Consider the following 22,921-nt stretch of genomic DNA (forward strand, 5'->3'; position numbering starts at 1 on the left):
GATCTCGTCTTTCTGCGTGAGTCAGTGTGAAGGTAATCACAAAAACTCTCCAGAGTATTGTAGAATTTAGTTTATTGATTTTGCACAAAAGATATTTTCACATTTGTTGTTTTTTTTTCTTTTCTCTTTGACATTTGGCTTTTGTTGTGTTTTTGTCCTCTTTAACCTAAATTATGAGCAAAAAAAAAAAAAAAGAAAAAAGTTGATTTTCATGACAGACAACCATGAGCTACGCAGTTCATTGATTAACATTTCCTCTTTCAATCATTTCACATCCTGTTTTCCTACTTTAGATCAACTCCCGATCACAGTCACTTCCTTCAGCTGCACAGAAGATTGAAATGATCTTACAATAGCACCTTTTTATTAGGAGGGAATCTAACTACCTTTCTACCAACACGGACATCAGATCCTTTTTATTCAAAAACAAACAAAACAGTGACTAACGACTGCGAGTGCTCACATAAATTTGAATTGTAGTCTCAAAGACGAAAGCTTCTACTTTTCTGAAGACTCAAATTTGTTTTAAGATGCACTCTTGTAAATGAATTTGACATAGTAAACATCAAAGCAACATAAAAAGAATGCATGAGCTGAGCCAAGCGGACATAATGTAAAGTTTGAGCTCTAAGTGAGTATACAGTATGTGAATAAATTATCTTTTTAACAAACAGATGATGCTCACTAGTAACCGCTCCTTTCACATTGCATCATTTAAACATAAAAGGTAAAACAAACATACACAAAAGAAGCAGCATATTGTCTAAATGTAGGTTTATTGTTGAGGTATGATAAATCGCTGAATATTTTCTTCATATTTTAGATTTTTTTTTTTGGTTTTGTTTTGTACAGCCACACGATTCGTTTTGTAGAAAATCGCTATGATGGAAAATGCACACACACACACACACAAATATATATATTATTGCCAATTGGGGTGGGCTTGTTGGGGGAGGGGGGTGCAAGTCAAGACACTAGGGCTGGGCAATTAATCGAAAAATAATTGAAACCGACATTTAGAAACTCTAATCTTGCTCATGTCAATTCATTGTAGTGTTCACTGTTGCCATGACAGCAAAGGTTGCATATCTTTAAGGAATTTGAAAACTTGTCTCCAGTGATCATTTCAACCCAAACCATGATCTTTACATAGTTACATAGTTCTAATCAAGTAAACTAGACATTAACCACAGCGTCACACCTTAAAACATCATTATTTTCACTCCCTAAAGATCCTCATGTGTGAGGGCAGCAGTGTAAAATACAAAACAAAAGAAACTGTGAAAATATATAATGGTTCATCAAGGGTGGAGATAATCGTTCATTAATCGTAATTGAGGTTAAAAGTTCAATTATTTAGATTTTTGCCATAATCGCCCAGCCCTACAAGACACACATTACAAATCTTCCTCCAATGTTTCATTTCACATTTCCCTGGAAAGCTTTTCATTTGCTGTTTTCTCGCCCAGACGGTGGATGCAGTGCTGTGACTCAGCTGTGGCTCATGTTATATGTTATTCATGGTCAGCGCGTGTTTCTCTCACTGCGGTGAAGCCGGTGGGTGAATACGCGACTCTGCTTTGAGGGGGCGGGGTTGCACTTCTGCCCCCTCGAGCTCCCGCAACACTGGGGACTGTAAACATGTTTTCCAATATTAGAATTCAGATAGGAATTAATCCTGTAGAGAGAGAGACACTCAGGATTCAGCTTTTTATCAGAACTGATGAACTCCAATGGGGTTTTTTTTTTTTTTTTAGTTTTCTAGCTCTCGTCAGACAGGTCGTCAGCTTCCGGTCCCGATGCGATGTAGAATGTAACGGCTGATGGTGCTAAAAGATGAGATGGTGATGGTGATGAAGCAGGTTGGGGGGGTGAGGGGGAAGGGGGGATGATGAAGGTGAGGGTGATAAAGAGGCAGGCTGGCTCAAACGAAGGCACGAGGTGGTGTTTGTCTAGTCGTCTTTCTCCACTATGACTTCCCCGTGAAGCATCCTTCTCCTCTGCCGCAGCATGTGGAAGTAGAGCTGAGGAAACACTGCGGAGGAGATGAATAAATGAAACATGATCAATCACATTGTCAATACTTTTTCTAATCAATATGTGTCATAATCAGGCGGGGAGCTCCGGTCCTCTGAAATGATGCCAATGCGGAAGTAACTTAAAACTGCATTCTATCAAAAGGCCACCAGGGGGCGACCGTTTTGGTGTCAAAAGGACTTCCGTCTCTATACAAGTCAATGGAGAATTCACCAACTTCTCACTTGATTTCTAACCTCAGTAAACGTTTTCAAAATGTGTTTATGGTCTCAATCGCTAGTTTAAAGCCTTCTTCAATGCAGTATGATGTTCATTTGGGACATTTTGGCCTCCCTGATTTTATATTTGATGATAAAGCAGGTCAAATCACCCCACTCTAACACACCTGATTCTAATAATTAACTTGTTATCAAGCAGCTGAAGCTTGTCAACAGGCTTGTTAGTGACTTAATTATTAGTATCAGGTGTGTTAGAGTGGGGTGATACCTAAAACATGCAGGTCAGTAGCTCTCCAGGAGCAGGGTTGGAGATCACTGCTCTAAAGGCTTCGCTCATAGACACTGAGGACAATCTCTCAGGTAGGCCTGTCATATTAATTATCAACATCATCGTGTCTATATACAGACTTATCTTATGATACATGGGCATGACCTTTGACCTCAGTATTGCCACACTTCACATTAGCAGCTAAGAGGCTATTCATGTCACATTGGCTAAGTGAGTAGTGTCCTCCATTCCTCACTGTGCTCGTGACAATGACAATAATATTGTGATTATTTCTGAGACAATATGCTGGTATGGAAATCTTCCCATCTGAGAAAAGAATGTAATGTCAAAGATTGTGAAGGTGGCCAGCAAGATAGTGGGAGTGGAGTTTAGCAGTCCTGCAGCATTTTATAACAAGCATTTGTTAAACAAAGCAATCAACATTTATCAAGACAAATTCGCCCTCTGCATGGAGAGTATGTACGCTTTTACCATCTGGGAGGCGCTCTAGCACTCCCATAGCTTTTAAACAGCGGTACAAAAAATCCTTTATCCCTCTTTCCATCCAAGCACTGAACGCACTTTACAGAGGGAGATAGTCCATGTCCATCCTAGTCCTCCCTGTCCCTGGCTTGGACATATTTATTCGGATTTATTAGTTTAAAAAAATGTGTTTGTTGTGTTTTAATCTGTTGTGTGATCTGTGTTGTTTTTTCTGTATTCCTGCTGCAAACTAAGTGCCCTTTTGGGACAAAGAATAAAATTAATCTGAATCTGAATATATCGTCTATAAGTAGTTATCGTGACAGGCCTACTTTCAGGTTTCAATGTTGAAACTGGGTGCAAAGAATGTGAGAGTTAAAAAAAACATTGCATTGCAGAACTTAGTGGACAATGGGGGATGTGGGGGTATCATTTCCAGTAAGGTGTGTCCTTAACTTAATGTAAGAGGTGTAGGTTTGGTGGTGGCCGTTCCTTCCACCATTCAAGCAGCTGCAGTGCATTTAGAAATCCACAGACTTAAGTAGGCAAAGATCTCTGATTGGCTGGTATCTTGTAGACTACATTTTTGGGAAATGCGCTCATTGACTTGATCAGATTCTTCACATCCATTTATAATTGTGTCATCTTATTCTTCCATGCTGTATTGCTGTAATTTTGCCACCTTAGTCTATTATGCACACACAACATCTACAGCATGCTTGTCTGTCCTGGAAGAGGCATCGCTCGTCTGATGCTCTTCTTGAGGTTTCTTCTATTTGTCCCCAAAAAAACCACAGGGAGTTTTTGTCATATACAAATTGAGGGTCTAAGGATAGATAGAGGCAGATTTGTGATTTGTGGTATACACTTAACTCTACTTTCTTGCCAAAAGCTGCTTAATAAGGCCTGTACATCATATACGAAGCTATTGCTAGAAAACTGTACCTTCATATTTAGAGTGCAGACATGAGAGTGGTATCATCCTTCTTCTCTAAACTCTCTCTAGCAAGAATAAAAATGAGCATATTTCCAAAGATGTCAAATAATCCTTTCCCAACCCAAGTCTGCCTCTTGCAACATAACAACGCGTAGGTCTATAATAAGACATGTGAGATGCTTCTTAACGCTTCCTCTCCACTTGTCACTTTGCTTGTCATAATACTTCAAGACACACGAGAAGCTGCCATGTCTCATTTAGTGAAATATGCACGAGTCTATCCTGCCTTTTGTGGGTCTGACCTCCATCTACAGTTTAATGTTCACAGCTCATTATTGTAACATGACAGGCCATCAATCTATTACGTCAAGGTATAAAGGTTAATCTGAGAATAATGGTGCACATAAGGAACACTTCAAAAGCTAAGTGTACGGTTTTCTTCTTTTTTTTTTAAAGTAAGGCGATCTGGCTCTATGTGCTTTTACAAAGTGCACAGTTTAACGACTTCAGATCCTCCTTACGTGGGATGTAGGACAGCATGATGATGATGAGGCAGTAGTAGTAATCGAAGGACACGTTATACTTGTTGGGGAGCCTCATGGAGTACATTCCAGATCTGCGTACGAACGGCAGAGCAGCATAAATGGTTAGCAGCTCTCCAACGACTCCCAGAGGGTACAGGATGATGAAAAGGTTGTATCTGGAATCAAAGAAAAAGGAAAAGAAGGATGTTTTAACTGTCTGCAACATGCTCAGAGATTTACACGGCTTTACAGATCTGCAGCTACAGATTGTGGAGGTTAAAACACTCGTGCACGGGAACTCAAACAGGAAAACTAATGCACACTGCAACAAAGTCAAAGGCACCAAACCCTGATGTATCCACTTAAGATAAATCCTAAGTAAAAATATAAATCTTGAGTCATCATTTGGCACATTTTGGCTCTCAAAATCAACTCATCTTGGATCTTTTAGCCAATTTACTTGTGCAAAAAGTAGAAATAAATGGTGTTTTCCAAATTTCTAAGACAGTTTAAAGTAGGGCTGGGCAATATATTGATATTATATCGATATCGTGATATGAGACTAGATATCGTCTTAGATTTTGAATATCGTGCGTGATATGTCATCAGTCGTCTTTACCTGATTTTAAAGCTGCATTACAGTAAAATATACAATTTTTCTGAACTCACCAGACTGTTATTTACCTTTTACCCACTTTGTCATTATATCCACATTACTGATGATTTATCAAACATTTCATCGTGTAAATATTTTGTAAAAGCACAACCAGCCATCTCTATAATATTGCTGCAATATCGATATCGAGGTATTTGGTCTAGTATCGTGATATTTGATTTTGTCCATATCGCCCAGCCCTAGTTTAAAGACCCTGTCCATACTGTCCAGCACCAACTAAACTGATCAACATTAGCTGAATAATTATGTGATTTTATGAATGGGCTAAAAGAAGTATTATTTGCTTAAGGCGATAAGAAGATATGGGAGTATGACACAACTTGACAGGTGGTAGTAAAATACAGTAAATAAGAAGACGGAGGCGAGTTTTTAGGTTATATCAGATGATAAAGATAATAACTCATTGGGACTGACTGGAAGGTTAAATAAAGCCTGGTCATCTAAAAAGGGAGACACAACTTCTGCCTTGAAAGTGTGTCTATAATGGGTTTTTTAAACATTTAATGCATCCAAAGAGAGCAAACCAGCCAGACAGGAAGTCAGGAAGGAGCCTTAGTGACGAAGACTTTGGAGCAAAGAGCTGAAGATTTGATTTGGCATGTGTTCAGACAGCTGTCAGCGAATGAATCGCTCCACTAAATGGTTAATTATTAGAGTGACAATGGATGCATTTTGGTTATTTCATTACTTATACTTACAAATATTGCTAAGTAGGTATTTTAACTTCCATAACATGGTAAAAGTAATGTGGGAATCTTCCAAATGTGGTCCTAAATTTGTCATAAAATCATCTAAAATCCATTATTGAGCCATTAGAGTCAAAGTGAGCAACTGTGAGATATTACACATACAGAAATAATCCACAAACTATCATGTTCTCGCCGGTTACTCCACATGCAGCGGGGTGTGAGATGGCGTGACTCCCTTTTGTGACAACACATGGCCTCTCTAGTAGGGTATACGCCATGACTCAGGGCTACAAGGGGGTCCTGTATTTAGTCAAGACCGCAGCGAAGGGGCTCGGGGGAGCGTCTCAGCGGATGTGGGGAGAAATGTTGGGTGGACATTCCATGACCAAAACAGATGGGGTCTTAAAAAACAGGAGCAGCTGAACATGAGCTACCCCCCCCCCCTCCTCGCTCAAGAGAGAGGGGCGGCCTGGCGTCTCCTCCATGCTTTAAGAAAAAGACGTAAAGGGTTAGGTAGGGTGTGTGTGTGTGTGTGTGTGCAGGGAGCGATATTTAATGCACGAGAATCAAGACTCATTACAAAAGGAGAGCTGGCATGAAACTACAAAGCCTCCTGATGATTGCATTGTAGTAAATCTCTCTCTCTCTCTCTCTCTCTCTCTCTCTCTCTCTCTCTCTCTCTCTCTCTCTCCAAGATGCCAAGCCTGTGTGTTGGACGGCTATCAATGTGTACAGCTGACGTTCCTCCCGACCGACGACTCAGGTTTCAGCTGAGCTACTGTAGAGCAGGGACACATGCAAGGCCAGACTGCCACGTCATAAGTCCTCTTCATACAGTAGTAGGCCGGCATTATGTCACTCTACAGCTGGGTGCATTTTGTTGTTCGTCATATTTAACCGATAAACACGAGATTTGCCTCAATTTTATACTTTTTATGCTCAAAAATCAATACTTTTTGATTGCTAATTCTAAGAAATTCTGTTTTTAAAAAAAAAAAGTTTGATAAGTACATCAATAAAGCACATTTTATACATAATTGTCACATTTCTGTTAATTTAGTGTCATTATTTAAATTTTTTATATGCATTTCCATATATGCATATTTATTATATTCCATATATTTATCTGTTTTATATTCAATTTCTTCTTTTACTGGCATTTTACCTCTTTAAAGTAGCGTATTTCTTTAATTCGCACTTAATTTCTTCTTACTTTAACTCATTTCAGACTTGCACTTTCATAATTTTTTATGAAATGGCCTCAGTGTTAATGGATTTCTGTTTCTTGTATGTCACACAGCGAGTGGCTTATATATGGATTTCTGATTCTTTATTCTGTAAAATATTTAATAAGGGAAGCAGTTTGTTATTGTAGAGTGCTATAAAAATACAATCATTGCTTTTAAAATACATCTAGTATCTCAATAAACCCTAAAACTATTAAATATCTTCTGTAACATCAGCATTGTCCGAGTTAGCGTTAGCGGTTAGCCCACAAAGTGCTAATCAATAAACACACACATGCTTCTTCTATCTGCACACGCGGCTGATCTACTTCCTCATGTAAAGCCAGTCTCAGGCCCGAGGGGGGAAAGGGAAGCATGCCAGAGGTGAAATAACCAGATCGGGCCGACATGCTCAAAACACAATATCAAGACAAGACATCGAGACAATTCAAGCTCAATTCCAGCCACCACGTGTGTTTATGCTAGCTAGCGTCTCCACCTGGCCCATTTGATGAAGTACGGCAGGAGGTGGAGCAGGTTGAATGTGTAGTAGGAATATCTGGTAATCTCTGTCATCGTCCACACAACCAGGAATAGGAGTACGCTTTCTTCATTCTGGATCTTCGGTTACGTCAAAAGAAATTAACAAATATATATAAAAAAGGAAGAAAAAGGTTTAACATCAATCAAACCTGGTTTCAGACATGTTTTGTTACCCCCGTCTGTTTTGACTGTTCCTTCTTTCCTCCTTTCCTTCCTTCCTTCTTTCCTTTTCCATCCCCTTTCTTCCTTCCTTCCTCCCTCCGTCCTTCTTTCCTTCCGTCCTTCCTCCCTCCCTCCTTCTCTCTTTCTTTCCTCCCCCAACCTTCCCCCCTTCCTCTTTTCCTTTCCTCCCTTCCTTCTGTCCTTCCTCCGTCCTTCTTTCCTTCCTTCCTTCCTTCTTTCCTCCGTCCTTCCTTCCTTCCTCCTTTCCTTTCCTTCCTTCCTTCTTTCCTTCCTCCCTTCCTTATTTCCTTCCTTCTTCCTCCCTTCCTTCCTTCTTCCTCCTTTCCTTCCTTCTTCCTCCTTTCCTTCCTTCTTCCTCCTTTTCTTCCTCACTCCTTTCCTTCCTCCCTCCTTTCCTTCCTTCTTCCCCCCTTCCTTCCTTCCTTCCTTCCTCCTTTCCTTCCTTCTTCCTCCCTTCCTTCCTTGACTCGAGAACAACAGGAGGGTTAAATATAACAGTAGTCACCTGTCTGATGCTGTTGGTGACGAACCAAACCATGAAAATCCGCGAACACACTTGAACCCCGGTTACAATCACAGAAGTCCTCACGATACCTGCAGATCAGGTAAGAAAGAGTTATGTTTGTGTTGACACATAATGAAAAACTCTTTTAACCTTTGTCGTCCTCCCGGGTCAAATTGACCCCGTCTGTTTTGACTGTTCCTTCTTTCCTCCCTTCCTTCCTTCCATCTGTCCTTCCTCCCTCCCTCCTTCTCTCTTTAGTTCCTTCCTCTCTTTTTCCTTCCTTCCTGCCCCCTTCTTTCTTTCCATCCCTCCTTCCTTCCTTCTTTCCTTCCTTTCTCCCTTCCTTCTTTCCTCTGTCCTTCTTTCCTTCCTTCCTCCCTTCCTCTTTTCCTTTCTCCCTCCCTCCCTCCTTCTCTCTTTAGTTCCTTCCTCTCTTTTTCCTTCCTTCCTCCCCCCTTCTTTCCTTCCTTCCTTCCTTCCTTCTTTCCTTCCTTTCTTCCTTCCGCTGTCCTTCTTTCCTTCCTTCCTCCCTTCCTCTTTTCCTTTCCCCCCCCCCTCCTTCTCTCTTTAGTTCCTTCCTCTCTTTTTCCTCCATTCCTTCCTTCCTCCCACCTTCTTTCCTTCCTTCCTTCCTTCCTTCTTTCCTTCCTTTCTCCCTTCCTTCTTTCCTCTGTCCTTCTTTCCTTCCTTCCTCCCTTCCTCTTTTCCTTTCTCCCTCCCCCCCTCCTTTTCTCTTTAGTTCCTTCCTCTCTTTTTCCTCCATTCCTTCCTTCCTCCCACCTTATTTCATTCCTTCCTCCCTTTCTTCTTTCCTCTGTCCTTCTTTCCTTCCTTCCTCCCTTTTTTCCTTCCTTCCTCCCTTCTTTCCTTTCCCTCCCTCCTCTCCTCCCTTCTTTCCTTTCCCTCCCTCCTCTCCTCCCTTCTTTCCTTTCCCTCCCTCCCTCCGTCCCTCCCTTCCTTCTTCCTCACTTCCTCCCTCCCTCCCTCCTTTCCTTCCCTCTTCCTTCCCTCTTCCCTCCTTCCTTCCTTCCTCATTTCCTCCCTCCCTCCCTCCCTCCCTCCTTTCCTTCCCTCTTCCCCCTTTCCTTCCTTGACTCGAGGACAACAGGAGGGTTAAAAATGTAAAAATGAATCTGTAATATAAATAAAATCATCATCACGTACCTACGGCACAATGTCCCACCTGTAAGACAAGAAAAACGTGTTAGTTCATCCTCTGTTTCCTTTTCTTGCTGATTCCTTTTCAGGTGAGACAGCATCTTATCAGTTAGATGTATGACATAACGTCTCTCTCCTCTTAAAGTCTTACCTCAAGTAACGCAAAGGTCTGGAAAAACTTGAGTGTCCTCGCTATACTTCTGTACAGACCCTTGTGTGTGCCTTTCTGGATGTAGAAGCGCATCATTGCTATGGCCAAAACCAGCCACCTGCAGAGGAAACACACAGGGATATGTTAGAAAATGACACGTCTAATAGTGAAGAGTTAAAGACAACAGATTGTATAGGATTCATTTGTACAGACACTAATATATAATAATATATCAGTATAGATGAAGCAGAAGATGGAAAGAAACTTCACTGAAAGTTAAAATGAGGCTAACTTCTTCTTCTTCAGCTCTGTACAGACGAGGGCTCGACTGGTAGTTGATTTCTGGGGCTGATGCCGATATTAAGGAGTAAAAAAAAAAGCTGATCAGCTAATAATCATATGCATTTTTTTTTTTTTTTTTTGCAATGATCCCTGAAATGTGAATATCAAACACTTGCGACAGAAATATGTAATGGAGATAAGTTTGCTTAAATATGGGACCCAGTATTGAATTACCTTTTAAAAATGTGAGCTCATAGACACTGGCTATTGTACAAAACCTCACAGTGAGAGTATGATCTTGTATATGGCTACCAACATATTTATTTTACTATTATATATAATTTTTTTTTCTGCTCTTATATTCTGTCTATAGTAGATACTCATTTTATGACCATAAAATATCATTGTAGTGCCTGATGTGCTGTGTTCTTTACATTTTTTTTTTCTTCTTCTCTTTTTCCTCTACTTATTTTCTCTCTATTTTTTTCTTTATTTTATATTCTTTTTCTTTTTTCTCTATATTGAAAATCGATAAACATATTTCGGGGGGGAAAAAAGATATGTAATGGAGGTATGATATTCTACAGTTTAAGAATAAACGTAATTTTTATAAAAATGACAAACTGTAAACTTCACTGGAAATTTAATATTTAGATTTTATACTTGATATTAAGAAAAAATAATCAAATATCCATAAAATGCAGCCAATATAGGGTGAATTAATGTAATGTGGGACATCTAAGCTCCAATGCATTTATCTCTCTTTTTTTGATCATGTGACTTTGTAGTTATGATGTCATAAATGGGGGTAGGAAAATAGTCAGACAGGAAGTAACCCCTTGTGAAGTCCATTTATAAAGTGTCCCACATTACTCTACTCCATCCTATCTTAAAAAAATAAATATCGGCACATATCGGGCGGCATAAACACTGATACTGGTATATCTGTGATAGGCCAATATCAGCCGATAATATCAGTTGACTAATATATCGGTCGAGCTCTCGTACTGACTACAGCAGAAAGTTGATTTTAAAGCTTTTGCTGCTTTACTTATTTCTGTCTTATTGATAGAAAACTGAATATTTTTCAGTTTTTAAGCTGTTGGTTGGACAAAACAAGCAGTCTGATAACTTCCGCTTAACCTTTACACAAATTAGGATGCACATGTTTCACTATTTTGTAACATTTTATGGATTTTTACAACAATTAATAAAGAAATGAACTGACAGCTTAATCAGGTCATGCTCATTTATTAAAAACTCTAAACTCTAATCTTGTCTCTGCTCTGCTTGCATGTTTCTCTCTCCTCCTCTCTACCAGTTTTTCTTTCTTTCACACCAAAAAGAAAACATTGGTCCTCTCACAGATGCATTGGACCAAAGATCAGATAAAAGCACAGCAGCAAACATTACGTCCCGTTTGTGGACATTTTAAAATGTTGGTGTGCGTTTCCATAATGTAATTAAACTCTCCACTGAAGCGCAGTTAACCCTCCTGTTGTCCTCGAGTCAAGGAAGGAAGGGAAGTAGGAAGGAAGGAAGGAAGGAAGGAAAGGAGGGAGGGAGGGAGAAAGGAAAAGAGGAAGGACAGAGGAAAGAAGGAAGGGAGGAAGGTAGGGGGAGGAAACAAAGAGAGAAGGAGGGAGGGAGGGAGGAAAGAAGGGAGGAAAGGAGGAAGAAGGAAGGAAAGGAGGGAGGGAGAAAGGAAGGAAGGAGGGAGGGAGGGAGAAAAGAAAAGAGGAAGGAAAGAAGGACAGAGGAAAGAAGGAAGGGAGGAAGGAAGGAGGGAGGGAGGAAGGAAGGACAGAAGGAAGGAAGAAAGGGGGATGGAGGAAGGAAAGAAGGAACAGTCAAAACAGACGGGGTTAATTTGACCCGGGAAGACGACACGAAGGTAAAATAGAAAGATTTACTGACGACTATTAAAAGATGACATGAGAGGGGACATCGATGAAAGCGATGACTCTGCATTTTTAAAGTTAAACTTGAGCTGGAAAGAAGCCCAGACCAGACGTTTCATTTTCACCTCCTTCATCAAGAGACGACATGACATGAGTGTCCTCACGACGCTGTATAAGTTATGTCACATCTAGTATCAACACAACCGTGACCCCCCCCCCCCCCGAAAGCTTTACAGGCTCCCCCCGTTTGAACTTGATGTTGACGTCTCGTCTGCTTTTAAAAATCATTTCTCACCCGCACATCTTCACTTTTTAACCAAATATTTACAGCTTCTCTACGACCTATTAGCTTGAGGTTATTGCTCTTTCCAATACTGACATAAATCTCCTTCACTTAATCTAGAAAAGAGCTGCAACTGATGATTGTTTATGCTTTCAATTCATATGTCTTCTATTAATCTATGACTTATTTAGTCTATGAAATGTCATAAAAATCAAAAAATGTCTGATGTCATGAAATTGCTTGTTTTGGTCCGACCAACAGGCTAAAACCAAATATATTATATTTACAAGCATTTAGGAAAATGGAAGCAGCAAATATTTTGAGTTTATTCCTTTTTATAAATTACATAAAATATTACTTTTTTCACTGCTTTCTGACAAATGTTGATTTTTAGAAGAAGAAAAAAGGTGATTACAAAGCCTTCACAGTTTTCCCCCTGGTCAATCTAAAATAAATCATAACAGATTTAAATGTGTATCCTGTAGATGGCATCACTGGCACATTTTTATTTATAAAGCTATTAACGGTAATCTACCTAGCTATCTCGCTAGTCTATTGACCTGGAATCCCTCCATATACAATCTCCGCTCCGTTAACACTCTGGTTCTAAATATTCCACGTAATACAACCGAATTTGGTAAGACTACTTTTAGTTACCCTTCCTTCCTTCCTTCCTTCCTTCCTTCCTTCCTTCCTTCCTTCCTTCCTTCAATCTGTCTTTCCTCCCTTTCTTCCTTCCTTCCTTCCTTCCTTCCTTCCTTCCTTCAATCTGTCTTTCCTCCCTTTATTCCTTCCATTTTTTCCATTCATGTTGGAATCTGCTCCAAAAAAGTTTTGAAGCTTTTCTGTTTTTATCCCACTTGGACATTTTAAACAATTACTTAAACAATCCAAATCTGAACAATGCACATGTCTTCAATGACCCCCCCCCCCCCCCCCCCTCATTTTTAAATTGCTTTTACATGTAATTTATGTAAATCTGTTTTGTTTTGTTGTGTGTTGCTTTTTTGGCATGTGTTGCTGTTTTTCTGTCTTGTCATCATGTCTTTCTTCCATTTTATTTTTGTTCTTATCAGTCTTGTCATCAATGTTTCTGTGTAACTTGTCTATTTGTTGCCCCAGGGCTCCTTTGTAAAAGAGATTTTAATATCTCAATGGGACTTCGTCTGGTTAAATAAAGGATAAATAAAAATAAAAATAATGGCCAAAATGTTGGTGTAGAAGTCAAAGAAAGAAAGTAGTTAAGATTCAGAAGGTCTCTAAAAACACATCTCACTCCACAGTATAACAGACTATAGCCATGAAATACTGGTTGTGGTAATGACTGGTATTAATATCTTTGTTGGTTGATAGTGGGATTGGATACTTTAAATACTTTAAATGCTGCTCTGAGTGGAAAAATACCATAATACTACATAACTATATTATCTTCTTCCAATAACTACAATATATGCTCACGCTGTGGTGATTAGGAGACGAACAAAACATTGATAATCACCCAATATTTTGATATTGGAAGTCACTTTCACTAGTTCCACCTGCACAGATACGCTGGAGTTAGTGGTAGATTACAGTAAAGTGAATATCTTTGGGCTAAATAAGATATTTCATGACATCATCTCCAACTTTTAGGAAACTGTGATGGATATTTTCCACAATTTCAAGATGTTTTGTAGAGTTAACGATTAAATCTGTAATGAAAATAATTGTTATTTGCAGCCCTCCAGCATTAATGAATCTGTGTTATTATGAAGTGAGCCATGAAGAAGTACAAGAATAGAGGGGCTGCAACTATTGATTATTTTCTTAATGAATTGATTAGCTACTAACATTGAAAACAGTGAAAAATTGTATTTTTGTCCACAACCTAAATATATTCAGCTTACTGTCACAGAGGACTAAATAAACCTCATTTAAGAAGCTTGAATCAGAGAATTATAACATTTTACCTTTTTAAAATATGTCTCAAAACGGTTAATCGATTATCAATATAATAGGTGATCAACTATCTGTTTTATCGACTAATCATTGCAGCTCTACAAGAATAAGTCTCAGTGACGATAAATCATTATTGACCGAGCAGACAGACACAAGATTATCATAATATCCTGCAGAAACATCTAGAGCTGTAAATAAAGGTGTAATCGATGCCCGAGGCACTGTGTTTAGTCGTCAGGGCCACTTGCTGATCCGACAGCAGCTCTTCCAATATTTTCATTGCTGAAGTGACACGAGCAGACAAGTATTGACTCTTTCTTCGGTTTCTGTTCTGTCTGGCCACTTTTGAGGAAGACGTGGAAAAAAAATGGACTTGAAATTAAAGCTTGGCGATAAAGATAAAATCATATATCACGATTTTTTTTTTTACCAAATACCTCGATATAGATATTACAACAATATTGTAAGGATGACTTTTTGACAAATAATCAGCAGTAATTTGAATATAATGACAAAGTAGGTAAAGCCAAGTCCAACTAGAACAATGTGGATAGTTCAGAAAATTACATCATTTTAAAACCAGTGTTGTTTTTTCCTACAACACTTCTGCTGTATCACGATATTACGATATCCAAATTCTAAGACGATATGGAGTCTCTATAAAATATCGATATATGGGTCAATGACGTATAAGGACTTGCAACAACTCAATTGTAGATTGATAAAAACAAGCATATCTAATGCAGTAGTTCAAACATTCAGAATGTTGTGTACCTGAAGATTCATATTATAAATGTGAAATTAAGTGATTTTAGTGTTTTTTCTAGATTAATTGGCCTTAAAACAAGTCATGTGGTGCGACCATGATTCATCTTGAAATAAATTAATTTATTTAACCCTCATGTCGTCCTCCCGGGTCAAATTGACCCCATCTCTTTTGACTGTTCCTTCTTTCCTTCCTTCCTCTTTCTTTGCTCCGTCTTCCTTCCATACTTCTTTCCTAGCTTCCTCACTTCCTTCCTTCCTTCCTTATTTCCTTCCTCCTTTCCTTCTCTCCTTACTTCCTTCCTCTTTTCCTCCCTCCCTCCTTACTCCTTTCCTTTCCTTCCTTCCTTCCTTCCTTCCTGCTTTCCTCCCTTCCTTCCTTCCTTCCTCCTGTCCCTCCTTCCACCTTTCCTTCCTCCCTTCCTTCTTCCCTCACTTCCTTCCTTCCTTCCTTCCTTCCTTCCTTATTTCCTTCCTCCTTTCCTTCTCTCCTTACTTACTTCCTCTTTTCCTCCCTCCCTCCTTACTCCTTTCCTTCCTTTCTTCCTTCCTTCCTTCCTTCCTCCTGTCCCTCCTTCCACCTTTCCTTCCTCCCTTCCTTCTTCCCTCACTTCCTTCCTTCCTACCTTCCTTCCTCATTTTCTTCCTCCCTTCCTTAATTCCTTCCTCTTTTCCTCCCTCCCTCCCTCTTACTCCTTTCCTTCCTCATTCCTTCTTTCCTCCCTTCCTTCCTTCCTTCCTCCTTTCCTTCCTCCTGTCCTTCCTTGACCTGAGGACAACAGGAGGGTTAACATGCTTCACATCTTTCAGTAATATAAAGTGTTTGGAAACAAAGTATTTGCATCTTTTTTTAAAATGTTGTAAATGATGATCTTTTATTTATATAAGATATTTCAAGATGAATCATGGTCGCACCACATGACTTTTTTTTTTAAGGCCAGTGCCAATTAATCTTAAAAACCCACTAAAATCACTTTCAAATTGTAATATGAATTGTCAGGTAAACAACTTTCTGAATGTTTGAACTACTGCATTAGATATGCTTGTTTTTATTATTCTACAATTGAGTTGTTGCAAATCCTTATACGTCATTGACCCATATATTGATCTACCCTGCTGGAAATTGCAAAAAAAAAAAATATCATTGCAATTCACTAATATGTGTTGTTTATTAAGAAATCTGCCCATGGAGCATTACACTGTCCCAGACCTGAGCTCCAGTGTCAGCTACACTCCGGCTATACTTATCACTGCAACTGTCGGGCCGAGCTGTGGGCCTGACACCATGCAGTCAACCCTATTTGGACACGGCTGCAGCGCGAGCCTGTTACTTTCACCAAACGCCATTCATTCATTTTCAACAACGCACATAAATCCCACTCGCTTTTTCTATATATATCATATTTTTTTTTACTATTAAATACTCTCCTCAAGTTTCCTCCAACTCCTCTAAAGCCGCTAAATTCAGCGAACTGAACAGGCACTTTCGGCTCGACACAGAGACACACAGTCCTATAAACAGCAACACACGCTTACAGTTTTTTAGGGAGAGGCTAAGTTGAAGGGTTTTCTTATTAATAGGCGACAGTTGCGCGTAATTACGCACGTACCCGGCGGTCATGGCGATGTTGTAGAAAGTGAGCCATGCTGTAGCGACGGTGCCTTTCGTTCTCTTCTTGTTGTTGTTTTCCTTCTCCTCAACCGTGCCGTCCTCCTCGCTGGACGCCATGGTACCGGGGGCAGCAGGGTGGGTGAGTCAGGAAGGGACCTGACAGCTGGGGCTGGTTGGGAGGGGAGCAGGAGTAGGGTCATCCATCCATCTATCCGCCCACGGCTCCCCCCTCTCTCGCGGGACTAGTGCTGCAACAAGTGCGTGGCCTGCCGGTGGGCCAGAGACTGTTATTATAAAGCTTGTATAGAGAAGCAGTGTTTGTACAGTACAGGGGCAGTGCTATAGAAATTGGGGACCTTCTACTCTGGGGGTCCAAAATATAATGCGCTTATGTCCCCTCAGACAGGTGCAGGGTTATTATAGTTTTGAAATTTCCATTAGTTTTTATTTGCATTTAGTTTTTGAGGTTTTTTTTTTTTTTATTTCAGTTTAGTTTTAGTGAGTTTAACAAGTGATTATGCAGTTTTTATTCAGTTTTAGTCTTAGTTTCCCGGGTATTAGGAGGAAAGTCTTGATTAGTACAAGCTGTAAAGGATGAAATAATGCTACTGGTGAATGCTAATGCTTCTCCCTACTGGTACTTGCCCGTTATCTCAACAAGTCAAACTGAACACAACACAGTAAAAATGGAGAAAATGAAAAGAAAACTAAAACTAAGCTTTTTTCACTGCTGGTTTTAGTTTTAGTTAACTATAATAAGCCTGCTCAGGAGTACATTCATATTTCCAAATAGATGTTAAATACGTTTTGAGCCTCCTTTTAAATCACTTCTATATAACTATAAATGGAAAAAGAAGAAATAATGCAACAATTAACAAATCAATCAAGAGAAATTTAATCGCCTATTAGTTTTTTTGTCATTTAAAAAGCCCAAATTTTGTTGTCCCAGCCTTTCAGATGAACATAATATTTTCAGATTTAGATTGTTGACTGTTGGCTGGTACAAAACAAGACTTTAAGCTTTGGTGATTGACACTTTCAACAACAATGTTCTGACATTTTATACTCCAAAATGACTAATCGAGGAAATAATCAACACATTAAATGATACTGAACTTTTTTAGGAACTGAGTGTCCACAATTGAGGAGGCTATTAACCTTTTACTGTAGCTGTTTACCATCTACTTTTATCCTCCATTAGGGTAAGAAGAGGAATGGTTTACAGATTATTTTGAGACAGGATGGTACGAACATCACTAGAAACCAAGCTAACAAACCTAGCAAGCAGTTAGCAAGCTTGATTGCGTGAGAGCAGATTTTCCTCTTCAGTAAAACTCCGTATTGTATTAAATGATGTGCAATCTTGAGAACTAAATGACTAGGTGCTGTCAACTGCACGATACAGAAGAAAGAGAAAATAGCATGTTTCCAGGTAGCTGATACAAGCCAGAGTACTTCAGAAGTCGGCCTGGTGAGTACAACAGTTTGCCTTTAACACAAGTTTCCTCTAGTTTGACTCTCATCTCATACAAATAACAACACATAGCAACTATAAAACAGAAACAACACAGCCATACATTTCTTGCTAGTTGCAGAAATTGCCAAATCTGAGTGTTTCTGCAGGAATAACCGTCTGTCTGAATGTGCTATTGCTGCAGCTCTGAAATGGGATAATATTATATTTATCCATGTATTTTATACACTAATTAACATCAAAGGTTTCTACTATAGAGGCCTATTTGTTTTAAGTGTGCACAAACTAACTGATAACTGGAGTTGTCAGCATCTTGACCTGTTCATAACTGAAACTGGAAACAGCCACACAGGCGACTAAATATGATTTTTATTGTTTATTTTAAACCGCAGATGACTTTGACTCTTACTCAGGCCCTTTGTGCCCTCTACCTGAATGTGGTGTAAAGAAACTTGTAAAAAAAAGTCTGACTGCTTCACAGCTTTGAGTCTTGTCTTGCCAAGGAAATTATAATTAAATTGGTTGAGTAGAAGCCTGTGGTATTATTGATGGGCTTTGGTTTTAGAGTCCTTCTGTTCAGGGTTTGTCAGTCACATAGTCAAACTGACCTGAGCTCCTCAATTGTAGGAAGAACTGCCAACTCCATTATACAGTGCAATACTTTCTAATCAATCAATTCCATCACTGCTATGGCCATAATTTTCCCTTTTTTTCCTTATGCAAAGTTATTAATCTGTACTGGTCTGAGATCTGCCCTCATGGAGACATTTCCTGACAAATTGCATCAATGCAGACGATACAATTAGCTCTTCTAATGATGCCTGATCCTGATACTGAAGTGTTCAGGTGTCTGAGGTTAGAAACACCAGCACAAAATCCAGCTGTTTCAGATTTTATGGATGCAGACTGCCGAAGATAACAACAGTTTCTCTTCAACATTGGTTTCACTGGGTCCTGACTGGTATTTTAACTAAAGAAACCATTGATAAAAGCACTTCATCCATCATGTCAGATTAGATACAAGACAGAGAGCCAATAAGGCATATCTGGCAACGTTTCATTATCATCTCATCAAGTCTTAAATGATTTATCTGAATTTCAGAATCAGTAAAAAAGAAAGCTATGATGTGCACTACCAAAAATATTTTTACATTTTGCAGTTGTCACATTTTGCCACTAGATGGCAATGTATAAATATGAGAGGAGCCACAAGAGCGATTAGGTTTTCTGTGTTGAAGGTATACAGCCGCTAGTTCCTGGACGTTGCTTTTACAGTGGGTGTTATCATGTCCATCATGATTTGACTGGTCAAGCAGAATACAAGGCATATCTGTGTTTTAGTTGTTCATAATAATACAGGTAGTCTGTCATGTATAGCAGATTGATAAAATGGGATTTTAGCTTCAAAAACATTGATTGAAATGCCATTTTCAAGACTTTATCATCCCACTGAGATGCCCTGTAGTACATACATATCCTTCAGGGTGCAGAGTTAGACAACGTATGTTTGTATTCTGTATATAAAGAGAGTAAAGAGCCAGTCACATCACTGTCACACCGAGGTACACAATGCCTACTGCAGTGTAAGCAGTTGGGTGAGCAGAGAGCCAGGGCTGTGGTGTGTGGAAAATGCTAGTGGAGGCAGACAATGCACTGGTCCGAGGCCTGACCAGCCCTCAGAGGGACAGGGGTCGCCTCACTGCGACAACAGCCCCTGTCTCCCTCCCTTCTTTTTCTTTTTTTGAACTGCCACAGCATGGGCTCGGGGAGGACGCTGAAGTTCGCCCTGTGCGAGGTGCTGCAGTTTGCAGGCCTGTGCGTGCCACTCTTCATCGTCATGCAAAGGTTCGCCATCATCGTAGCAAAGGTCAAAGCGTCGGCGCAGCCCCCCGGTGACGGCAGCACGGCCTACTGGTTGATCGTGGCTTCCTCCATTGCCTATGTCACTTCCACCGCCCTGCTGGTCTGGGTACCCCTGAAGTATATGGTCTTTGTGAAGAAGAAGTTTCTAATTGGGAGGAAGAAGTGGTGAGTTTCTCCTGCCTTTGTCCTGATGTCAGGGCCCTGGAGCGTTAGCATGGGAGATCTTAGCTGTGTTTGGTCAGCAGCTGTGATCCCAGTGAAGCACTGACTCAGACCTGACCAGCTGGTTTGAGTCTGAACAGGCCTGTAGCTGGTTTGGACTGCACTTGGCTGGTGAATATCATGAGTTAGCAAATCCTGCAACTGCCTTTGTCTTCCTTCCTTACTTTTTTGTCTTTCCTTTCCTTTGTCTTTGTATCAGGAGGCCTGTGGCTCTCGTATATGTGATCCTGTCCACATTACCCTGCTTTGCCTTTCTCATCGCCAGCTCTGAGGTACAACATGTTGCAGATTGTTTTTCATTTGTTTTATCACATCAATGTATCTACTCTGATCATGAACTCTGACTCTTATATTGCTATATTTGTAAAAAGACTTGTCTGGTATTGTCGACCCTTTGTAGTTATTTTGGATGACAGTGTTTATAATCCAAAGAAGTTGCTTGGATAAACTTTACATTTGAGAGCAAAATTACATAAAATTATGCAGAGTCCCAGTGCAAGGCCTCTGTGACTGGAATAAAGGTGATGATTTGTGTGGAACCTTTTGGTTCTCGAGGGAGGAATACCCAGCCTTATGTATCCAACCTTATGGTTCAGGAGCTACAGATAAGCACCTTGGGTCCTCTTCCTGTCCAAGCTGCCCCTGTCAAATCATCTGTCCATGAGGCACATTTTCACTTCCTTGATGGCTGCAGCCCAGGTCCCATTTGCAGTTTTATGTGGTACTTTGTATAGCCCAAGCTGACCTTTCGGCCTTTTCTTATCTGGTGACTTTTACATAAGAGCCATAAATTCTGCTAAGATGTCTGCTTTGTTTTCTGTCATGTTGGTATGAAGTCCTGACTCAGGCAAATACCAGAGCTGCAAGTGATTTAGCCCACAAATCCAGAGCTAAAGCAGGTCAGAAATTTGATGTAAACACTTGGTGTAAAGGTCCCTTGTTGTCCAATATTGATTGTAAGTGAGTAAATACATTAAATGTTCTGGTCAGAATGTATGTTCATGATTTTCTGGTTATTTACTCAGGTTCAAATAAATAACAACATGAAACATGATACGTTCACGGAGCTCCCTGTATCACTAGTCCTCTTCTCTCTCATCTGTATTGATGTTGTGGAAAGGATACGTCACTGCAGACTGACCGGCCAGGGTGAGCACAGCTCTCTGAACACATTACACAAATCACTCACTGAGAGCTATAGATCCTGAACTTTCCTCTGCCAATTTCTATAGTGTAGTACTAGGCTGGCTTTACATTACAGGAGCGCGGAGGCAACAAATACAGTTAACAGTTCTTTAGATAATTTATCCAGAATGATTTACAGACCCAATTTGAACTTCTTATTCTTTGGCTCTGTGCCGACAGTTGAAAAATATTGCTGCAACTGAGGAAATGAGCAGGAAATTTGGTAGGCCAGCTTACTTCTTATGACAGATGCTGAACTGACAAAACCGCAGCAATGTTTTTCTAAAGAAAAGCACTGACATGGTCTGAGTAAATGCTGAATTGGTTGATTTGTGAAGTCCCTGGAAATACTCATGAAGCTTTGGTTTTCATCAAACAGCCTATTCAGTTGGTGACTCAGTTGGGGAAGTCAGAAACTAACCACAACTTTGGTCAAATTGTGTTCAAAATGAAATTCGGCTGAACATTATGATTCTCGTCATGTATGTTAATTTTTATAAACACCAACACTACATGAAGAAAATAAAGAAATGCAAACTCTGCTCTGCTTTATTCTATATAATCTGATTTAACTGGACTGCTGTCATCAAAATCTTTCCTTTTCTCTCTCCAGGTAGTGACATGGAGAGAGACGCTGACGTCCCCTCCGCTGTCCTCACACACATGGAGCAGGTAACACCAGTAGCACCTGTCACACCAGCTGTGCCAGGGCCAGCTGCGCCTGGGCCAGCTGTACCCGGGCCAGCTGCACCCGGGCAGGCCCAGCCCACTCCTGTGCCACCCGGACCAACCCAACTCAATGACAGAAACCAAAACGGAGCTGGGGCTCGACCAGAGACCAATGGAACAGTTCCAGGTGTACCAGGTAACACGGGGAGACCATTTAGTATCTCTGGATTGAGCTCACGTTCAGCGAGCACCACAGCGTACCACCTATCTCCATACGCCTACGCAGGGCCACTACGGTTCCTGTGTGCTAGTGACGCCCGTGCTGATGTGTTTGTAGACAGCTTTATGTTCTGGATGGATACAGTGGAGATGGTGAGGGTGGCAGGACATCCGCTGGTCTACTACTCTGGCTGGGTGTTCCCTATCTATATCTTCAGCTACCTGTCTTGCCTGCGTGTGGTGGTCATGCCCCACAGCCCCCTGCTTTCCTCACTAGGAGTGGTCCTGCAGGATTTGCCCTTCTTCTTTGTGCGTATTGGCCTCATTGCCTTCTTTGGGTTTGTCACACCCCTACTCTATCTGATGAAGAACCTGTTGGTCTGCCTGGCCTTCATCTATTTCAACTTCATGACCAAGCTGAGGGTCTTCAACACCGAGAGGATGTTCTTTTGAGACCAACACGTCAAGCAATAGGTTGGCACAGTCAGGAAATGTAAGATGCTAAGATTCAGGAGCCGGTTGCACCAGCTCTCCATAACTTCAAAATTATTCTTTGAATGGATATTTAAGCATCACTAACACTATAAACAGGTCACACTAAATAAACCTGTTCTTACATAAAGATTTGTTACTAAATATTGAGACCCAGTAACTGCCAGGTTTAACTGTTGCATAGCTAACTAAACTAGTTAACTGACAAAATTAACATAAACTTTCCAGTAACGGTTAAAGCCTGAAAGAATGAAAACAAAAAAAAATATCGACATATGTGAAACTTGAGCTTGAAGTCTGGAAGGATTACAAATTCTATTAAAAAAGAAAGAACAACATACCTCAAATTTCAAAATGTTATGATAATGGTTGACCGAGCTGTATTGCAAGTTACATTGGCATAAGCAGTGTAAGGCGA

At 40.2% G+C, this 22,921-nt stretch overlaps 2 protein-coding genes across 2 annotated transcripts; one reads left to right on the forward strand and one right to left on the reverse strand.

The window, feature by feature from the left end:
* Nucleotides 1–1,193: 1,193 nt before the first annotated feature.
* On the reverse strand, nt 1,194–16,496 carry hacd1 (3-hydroxyacyl-CoA dehydratase 1). The gene is made up of 7 exons (XM_062441834.1): nt 16,378–16,496; nt 9,599–9,716; nt 9,454–9,472; nt 8,290–8,378; nt 7,558–7,679; nt 4,465–4,643; nt 1,194–2,035 (listed from the first exon to the last, which is right to left on the reverse strand). Exons 1-7 carry the CDS (start codon nt 16,494–16,496, stop codon nt 1,953–1,955), a joined length of 729 nt encoding a protein of 242 aa, XP_062297818.1. The 3' UTR covers nt 1,194–1,952.
* A 2,988-nt stretch (nt 16,497–19,484) lies between these two features.
* On the forward strand, nt 19,485–22,464 carry LOC134002517 (transmembrane protein 236-like). The gene is made up of 4 exons (XM_062441867.1): nt 19,485–19,881; nt 20,138–20,210; nt 20,964–21,087; nt 21,737–22,464. Exons 1-4 carry the CDS (start codon nt 19,610–19,612, stop codon nt 22,462–22,464), a joined length of 1,197 nt encoding a protein of 398 aa, XP_062297851.1. The 5' UTR covers nt 19,485–19,609.
* The last annotated feature ends 457 nt before the right edge of the window (nt 22,465–22,921 follow it).

This window comes from Scomber scombrus, chromosome 20 (genome assembly GCF_963691925.1).
Source record: "Scomber scombrus chromosome 20, fScoSco1.1, whole genome shotgun sequence".
Classification (NCBI taxonomy): Eukaryota; Metazoa; Chordata; class Actinopteri; order Scombriformes; family Scombridae; genus Scomber; species Scomber scombrus.